This window comes from Colossoma macropomum, unplaced genomic scaffold (assembly GCF_904425465.1).
Source record: "Colossoma macropomum unplaced genomic scaffold, Colossoma_macropomum, whole genome shotgun sequence".
Taxonomy (NCBI): domain Eukaryota; kingdom Metazoa; phylum Chordata; class Actinopteri; order Characiformes; family Serrasalmidae; genus Colossoma; species Colossoma macropomum.
Window position 1 is genome coordinate 13,213,848 of NW_023494810.1, and position 8,517 is coordinate 13,222,364.

Consider the following 8,517-nt stretch of genomic DNA (forward strand, 5'->3'; position numbering starts at 1 on the left):
AAGTATTGACATGGCTCCTACTATAATACTTAGTTACTATAATAACTTCATCAACAAGCCTCTAGAATACATTGTTATTTTTTTCATTCTACATGCTAAATTCTTTATTCACAAACAGAAGTTTTCGAATTCATGATTAATGGACCAAAAGAAACAGCCCATAATTACTTGGAAAAAAGTCTGGTTCCACTGACTTTGACTACCATTGACTTCCATTGAAAGTACAGTAGGTTTTTTCCTTCACCTGTAAAGTTACCATTTTGGAGATGTGAGGTTTTGTTCCGACAACAGCGATATTTTTGAATTACTATGACCAGCTTTACGGAAAGAAACTTTCCGGCTTTTCCTCTTGTATGTGTAGGTGTGTGTGTGTGTATATGTATATGTGTATGTGTATGTGTGTATATGTGTATGCGTGTATATGTGTGTGTGTATGTGTATATATGTGTATGTGTGTGTGTGTGTGTGTGTGTGTGTATGTGTATGTGTGTGTATGTGTATATGTGTGTATGTGTGTATATGTGTGTGTGTATGTGTGTATATGTGTATGTGTGTGTATGTGTGTGTATGTGTGTATATGTGTATGTGTGTGTGTATGTGTGTATGTGTATGTGTGTATATTTGTATATGTGTATGTGTGTGTATGTGTGTATGTGTATGTGTGTGTATGTGTAGGTGTGTGTATGTGTAGGTGTGTGTATGTGTATGTGTGTGTATGTGTGTATGTGTATGTGTGTATATGTGTATGTGTATATGTGTATGTGTGTATATGTGTATGTGTGTATATGTGTATGTGTGTATGTGCATATCCTCCTTTAGGTAAATAAGTTTTCTATGCAAATTATTAGGTTATATCTTTACTCTTTTGGTGTCATAATGTGCTTAAATGGTATGATGCTAACGCTGGGAAAACTGTTCACATATTGTGGTTCTGTTGTCCGATAATACGTTGCTTTGACGTTGGTTGTACATTTGTAAAATTCTTTGTGTATAAAAAAATGTATTGACACGGAACTAAAGAACGCTAGAGGTCCTTAGGAAATTCAGGCAAATATTCGGACACCCCGCAGAAGCAGCCAGTTGTATACGTCATCAGTTCCACTGATTGCTATGGAACAGCGTGGAATCAGTGCGGCTCCTCAGCGGCGACTGAATCACTGAATAACTGAGTTTTTTTACATATAAAAAGTGAGTCTTTTAACGTTTTATAGCGTCCGATATATAAATAGCTACGATAAAACTGCTTGGATGATTCTGTTCCCGCCGTGCTTGTCCAGCAGCTCCCCTGCATGAGATGGAAACTTGGTGAGATGGCTGGAAGCGTTTGCAGGAGTTCCTGATGTTCTGATGCTGCGGTGATGTGTGTTCTAGGTGTTTTAGGTTCCTTTGGTCCAGGTGGAGATGGAGCACAAGGTGTACATCTTGTTCCTTTGTGGATTTTTTTGTTTTAACGTGTTTGCTCACGGAGCCAGACAGGGCCAGGACATCAAATGTGGAGGTACTGTCAACATTTGAATTGAACTCGTGAGAAAAATTCATATAAATATGGCCCTTCATGTGCTTTACTTCATACACTGCATTCCTCACACACTCACAGTCACATGGGCTGATTTTCACAGAGCTCACAGAGTCTGTCCATTCATCAGTGCTGATCCTGGACCAGTGTCCTGATTTGAAAACCCTGCTGAGAAAAAGACCATTAGAACAATTAGGATTAAAACCTGATGGGTTTACTTTGTAATGGGAATTGGCTTAGTGGTGACTATTAGAGACCACTAGTTTCCTGTAGGACACCTTTAGATCCTATTAGGAAACCATCAAATGCGTCTGGAGTCAGTCCCAGAACACCTGTTAATCATTAGAGTCTTTTACACTGTGAAATTAACTCATCACGAAAACACAGAATACCATTAGTGACTATTGGACTCCACCAGAACCAGCAGAAACCTTTAATGGTTTCTGAGATATTTTCAGCAGGGTACCACCCCATGCCTGGTTCAAGGTGAAGTTCACATTTGGAAAAGTTGGCTTATTTGTTAAGCCCCCTTCTTTGTGTTTTCTTTTCTGAGAAATACTATACACTCTTAAAAAGATAATCTTTTCAAGGGTTCGTTTGTGGGGGCAGTGGTTCTGTTTAGATCCATGAGTTCTGCACAGAGCCATTTTATGCTTAAATGGTTCTTTGCCTGATTAAATGGTTCTTGTATATGGATCTTCATAGAACTTTTTTGAAAGTGGTTATGTAGCATTTAATAACTATTGGCATCAATGTATAGCATCAAAATGGTTCTCTTTTTGTTATCAGCATGACATTGTAACAATAGCAGAAAGGTTTTTGGCGCTGTATAGAACCATTTTCAAACAAGTTCTATGTAGAACAGTGTACAACACATTCTCCGTCAATTTGAAGAACTATTTCACAATGCAGATGGTTGTATTTACAACTCTTGGTTCTAAATAGAACCATTGTCTTCACTGACGTACCCTTGAAGAACCTTCCTTTTTAAGAATGCACTGTACTCAGGGGTGGAGAATACCTGAGTAGTTGTACTTCCTTAAAGTATTGTTTTGGATTATTTCTACCTTACTTGAGTATTATTGAAACTGAGTACTTGTACTTTTACTTAGTTACATTTCCAAGAAAAAAAAATATATTTTAGTCTTTGCATTTTCATTTATACCTTCAAACTACTTATGAATCTATCGATTTTTCTGCTAATCAGTTGAGTACATTTGTACATGAGTACAAATTGTTGTATTCATTAAAACATCAAATCATTGCAAAGTGAAAGAAATGTATAGCGGTGCTGATATCTCATATTTTGCGTGTAACATATTTGCCAGTGCCGATACAGTAACATTTATAAAAATATAGAAAGCAGTCACAAGTTTGCGCGCCCCTGGTCAAATGATGGATTTTACTGAGAGCACACTCTGTGCATTTTTATAACGTGTCATGGTTTTTCACACATCTTATTTGCAAAAACAGTTCTTTAAAGAGCCGATCACTAAAAGGTTCTTTTAAAGAACCAAAAATGATTCTTTTATGCCATCGCTCCAAAGAACCTTTTTGGCACCTAAATTTTTAAGAGCATTTATACATCTGTTTATACTAAAATGTCTTTCTTTGCATGGTTGTCTGCAAAAGTTTGGGCACCACTGGTCAAATTTCATGTTTGTTGTTGATTTTCTAAGTTACAGTTACTGTTTATTTACTGAGTTTAACACACTGAGAAAAAATTACACATAAAATGTGGGCTGTGAAAAGGTTATGGCACATTCTATATTTCATTTTTTATTTTTGTCAGAAAAATCAACAAAACGTGTAATTTGACCAAGAGTGTTCAAACCTTTGCATATGACTGTGTGTATATATAAAGTAACATATTGGTCAAATCTAAACATCCATCCAATTCCAAAAAGTTTAAGCAAATATCTCACTATACTGATGTGATTCTGATATTACTGTGAATGTCTACTATTTACTTTGAAATACTTGTGTATGTTTAACTGTCAGTACTTTTTTTTCACTCTTGACTGATTAATCACAGCTTGCAGAGCATTAGTTGATGAAATGGAATGGGCCATATCTCAAGTAGATCCAAAGAAAATGATCCAAACGGGATCATTTAGGATAAATCCTGATGGCAGCCAGTCCATAAAAGAGGTGAGATATTTACTGTTGTACAAGGTGTTTTGCACATACCCGTTTTCTTTTGCATGGTGTTCATATTCTTCCTTGGTAACTAGTGACTCAGTTGCGCTTGCTTTGATGCAGTTTAGCTATGTAATCTAGTTGATTTATTTTTTTTTATAATATATTTCTCTATTTCTCTATCATTGGTGGTCCAGGTTCCTCTTGCCCGTTCTGAGGGTCATCTTCTCGAACTAATGGAAGAAGTGTGTGACAGGATGAAGGATTACGGGGAACGCGTGGATACTACCACTAATCGTAAGACATATGTGAGACATACCTCACGCGACGGCACCTCCATGGATCTCTCCGATGTGACCTTAGACACAAGAGTCAGCGCCAGTTTAAAGTTTGCTGTAAGAAGTTGCATTTTTGCTTTCTTACTGGCTTTACCTTTGAGAGAAAGGTTTCTTTACCCAGTCTCCTGTAGCCCACCCGCCATGATAGGAGTACCAATCTTAAAGGGAATTCAACCAGTTTTTCAAATTTCTGTACAGTTTGGTGGTTGAAGCCATTCAGAGTGGTTTGATGTGAAATGGTTCATTTGCAGAGAAACTGATGTCTCTACAGTGGTGGTGATAGGAATGAGGGGTCCTGACGTCTACAATGCAAATATAGCCATTTTATTTACTACCCAAAACCACCAGTGAACCTACGCGTGTCCTGATGTCGTTGATGTTGATGATGGTAAAATAGTGAAAAACCTGAAAAAAAATCTTTGGGGGCTATTTTGCCTCTAGAACACCCTTCATGTATCCCTCCACTATGAATAATTCACTTATTCAGTGTCTGTTTTTTGCTGTTGTAGTTTTGGCATATTTTGAATAAACAATGTCCAGTTGTAGTCATGGCAAAATTTAAATTAAAAATTAAATAAAAACACAGCTGGCCCATGGATTTGTGGAGTTTTTTGACTATGGCTGAATAAAAAAATAATAATAATAATTACTATGTGATTGAGTTTGCCCCCCCGATCTAGAAGATGAAGAAAGTTTCGACAAGCGTGTAGTTGGGCTGTTTGTGTGACTGTGCCTTTAAGACTGATATGTAAATGAGCTCTGTTCTGATTGGCACACTACAGGACAGCCATTCATTTAAAAAGCACTTTGAGCTGAGCAGTTTAGCCCCACCCATTCACTTATTAATATGGGCCCTTTAATGTATTATGGATAATGCTTAGTTTCAGTTAATCAACTACGGCAGTTAATGCTGAGAATTGATTATTGTCTTTCTGAAGTAACACTGGGCTGTTCTGTCTTTTTTTCTCCTTAACTCTACAGTGTGAAACGATTGTTGAGCAGAATGAGGACGAAATTATTGAATTCTTTGCTCATGAAACGGACAACGTTAAAGACAAGCTCTGCAGCAAGAGAACAGGTAACACCTACAAACAGAATTTAATACGGTTGTATTCTTTTCACACACAATACTTAAATAAAATTCATGTGTATACAACTACATAGGTATATACTACTCATTTTTAAGAGCGTATATACATCTGTTTGTACTAAAATGTCCTCCAGCTTTCTATGCTTCTTTATAAGGTTGTATCCAAAAGTTTGCGCACCCCTGGTCAAATCATGTGTTGATTTTCTGAGTGTAAATAAGTGAACACATCCTCTACAGAGACACACTTCTGCACAATTTAATACACAATTACTGTTTATTTACCGAATTCATCATTGAAATTGTGGCACATACCCACCGCCCCACCCCACGAAATATTTAAATAAATAGAAATTGGGTTAAAAAAAAATGCCGTATTTAAGGTTGTTCTCCGTAGAGGATGTTATCTCAACAAAATAATAAAAAAACTTACTCATTTTATTTGTGTGTTTAAACCTTTAATGTACTAAAGCTTTTAATTATTCAAATGATTCAGTTTTGAAAGTCTTATGATTCTGAGCCTTAATTTCAGATTTTGTCCTGTTTAAAATTTTTACCTGATATCCCTATAAATAAAAAGCAACTATTGAGCTGATGGTTGTTGTTGTGCACAAGTCTAACTTGATTCATTTTGATTGCGCTTGCAGATCTTTGTGACCACGCACTTAAGATACCTCACGACGAGCTATAACATCACAGAACTACCTGCCACTGTAAAGAACTGATCATCGGTGGTCTCACTCCAGCACACTTGAATTTGTGATGCAGTGTCTGTGTGATCAGATTTGATCTTTTAGGTTGGATTAAATGTGAAATTGCATATTTCATTGCATATGTTAGCATTTAATCCAGTCTAAAATGAACTGGCCACAGACCTTTGTTTATGTTGGATATTATTTTTTAAAATCTGGTTGTGTATTATGTTCAGGCTGATTGTCCACTGTGCATTGGGTGCTATGAACACAGCTCAAGCTCGTGTTCATTTGTCTACAGTGTGACGGAATTAAAGTTGTATTTCAATTTAAAAGTGTTGGGGAAAACTGTATGCGTCGTATATGCAAGCTGGTCTCTAAAAACTGCCTCAAGTATTATTTGTTAACATCCACTTTTTATTTTAGTGTTTTTAGTGAGCCACAAAGCCCTGTTGATGAATCTTTTTTTTTCTTTGCAAGGTTTAATCTGTGTTTCTTTCTGCTTTTCATGTTGATTGCATTTATAGTGGGAAGTTAACTGATTTCTTTTTATTTCCTGTAACTTTATTCTTTCTTATTTAAGGACAGGTTTCTCTGTCTTTTGAATATATTTGGCTTTTTCCACTTAGAGGCGCAATTTGTCAGACTTGGTACTCTTACAATTATATGACCTCCAGCTCCTGTTGTTTGATAAGGATTTATGAAGCCTTTATTTCTACAAAAATGGTTTCCATTGATGCCCTTTGGAAAAATAAAATATACATTTTGTGTAGTCGGACTGCAAGTCTGGTTTCAATGTCAGTTTTGATGTTATAAGCTAAACAGAGAACCATTTTTCTGCATAATTCAGTGGTTGGGATGCGAACAAAATCACAGAAATTTGGAGAAACATATGAAAGGCAGATAATTCTGTGAACTAATATGCACGTTAAAGGGAAATTCCACATTTTTCAAATATCTGCATGATTTAGTGTTTGAGATGTTGAGTGATTCAGAGTGGTTTATTGTGAAATGGTTCAGGTTTCTTTACAGTGGTGATGGGGACCAGGGGTCACCATGACAACACAAATATAGACATTTTATTTACTATCCAAAACCAGAGTTTTATATAGAATGTCGATGATGAAAAAATAGTGGTAAATATGAAAAACAACGCCTTATGAAGCTTTTAAAGCCATTAAACATTTCTGGACGTCTGGTTCCTATCACCACCATTTTGAACAATTTCTGACTTTGTAGTTTTTCCAAGTGTGGAATGTTTTACATGCAACCGATCTGAATGATTTTTATTTACATCTCAGCCTTTTAATTACGCAGACATTTTTAGAAATCAGCAGATTTCCCCTTTAGTTGGTAGAGAGAGAGTGTGTGTTCAGTGTGATGCTCGCTTTACCACTTTCAGCTTTGAGCTTTGTACCGAGATGCTTTCAGGGAAACCAGCCTAGAATTGTTGAATCGGTTGTGTGAAGAGCAGAAATAAACAGTAAAATGTTTTGCAGCGAGGCTTTCCTGTAAGTTCAAAAGACTCCACTAGATGCAGAGACGTGAGATGCACCTGGCTTTACGATACTTCCTGTCATAGTTCCACATTGCTGATTCTGTCAGACAACAAAACCACACATTTCAAACATCACAGTGAGACAGAGTAGTCTGTCTCCATCAACTGCAGTAAATATCGAGCTGTGAACACTTAAAACGTGTCAAGAGTATTTTTACAGTAATAACCTGTTACAACAGAGTCAGAACAGGAACAGAAGTGCATCTGGTAAGTTACACTGTAGATGAGTCATTTCATGAAAACTCTGCTATTTGAGTCCACAACAGTTGATGCCTGAGATCTGATAATGAGTGTTTTTAAGTTTAAATATACAAATTTAAAGCTCATCATTAACAGCATATGAATTCTTTTATTGAAAAAGAAAAAATGTTGTAGTCTGAAATATCTGTGTATTGATCAGTCTACTGAGTTGAAAACACATTTTAGACTTTTAGCTGACTTGGACTTCAGACTAAAATTATTAGTAAGCTACAATTTTCTGCACAATTAAGTGGTTGAGATGTAAACAAAGTTCATTCAGAGTGGTTTGGTGTGAAATGCTCTGTTGCCTCTGTTCTAGAGAAACTTACAGAGTCAGAATTGTTCATAGTGGTGGTGATAGGAACCAGACGTCCACCTCTAAAAGCTCCCTCACAGAAAGTTATGGTTATGATTATGAATACACAGCCTGAAGTCTAAGTCATTGTTTTATAGTACTTTAGTGATAAGGCTTTTAATCTAAAATGTGTTTTAATCAGTTTATTTTAATCCGTTCATGCTGGAGGGATACAAGTAGGATGTTCTAAGGCAAAACAGTCCCCAATAAAAAAAAAAACCTTATTTTTTCATATTTAACAATATTTTACCGTCAACATTCCATATAAAACTCAGAAGACTTGTGTAGCTTCACTGGTGGTTTTGGATAGTAATTAAAATGTCTATATTTGTGTTGTTGTCATGGTAACCCTTGGTTCCTGTCACCAATTACTTTCTCTTTTAAATGACACATAAGTGTTACATTAGTAAACTCATTTATGGTAGCAAGAGCGATGAAACACTATAGTTTCCAAAAGCCATTTATTACTTCTGGCAGTTCCATGTTTAGTCAGGTTCTGAATTGTGTTTAGGACCATTAATGTAACTTACACATGGGCAGATATCTAGTGAGTTTAGCTATGATAACAGCTGCCCTCAGGCGAGGCAAGGGA

The 8,517-nt window shown here is 36.2% G+C and overlaps 1 protein-coding gene across 1 annotated transcript; it reads left to right on the forward strand.

Moving 5' to 3' along the window:
- The first annotated feature begins 1,079 nt into the window (after nt 1-1,079).
- Nucleotides 1,080-6,544, forward strand: cnpy2 (canopy FGF signaling regulator 2). Its single transcript, XM_036559495.1, has 6 exons — nt 1,080-1,188; nt 1,372-1,498; nt 3,552-3,667; nt 3,853-4,050; nt 4,975-5,071; nt 5,728-6,544. Exons 2-6 carry the CDS (start codon nt 1,402-1,404, stop codon nt 5,769-5,771), a joined length of 552 nt encoding a protein of 183 aa, XP_036415388.1. The 5' UTR covers nt 1,080-1,188; nt 1,372-1,401; the 3' UTR covers nt 5,772-6,544.
- The last annotated feature ends 1,973 nt before the right edge of the window (nt 6,545-8,517 follow it).

Bases quoted from the DNA above. Each gene is read 5' to 3' on its own strand.
- cnpy2 (XM_036559495.1), top strand. From the start codon at position 1,402: ATGGAGCACAAGGTGTACATCTTGTTCCTTTGTGGATTTTTTTGTTTT. The intron at 3,668-3,852 runs GTGAGATATTTA...TTGGTGGTCCAG, and splicing joins GCAGCCAGTCCATAAAAGAG to GTTCCTCTTGCCCGTTCTGA. The intron at 4,051-4,974 runs GTAAGAAGTTGC...TTAACTCTACAG, and splicing joins GCGCCAGTTTAAAGTTTGCT to TGTGAAACGATTGTTGAGCA.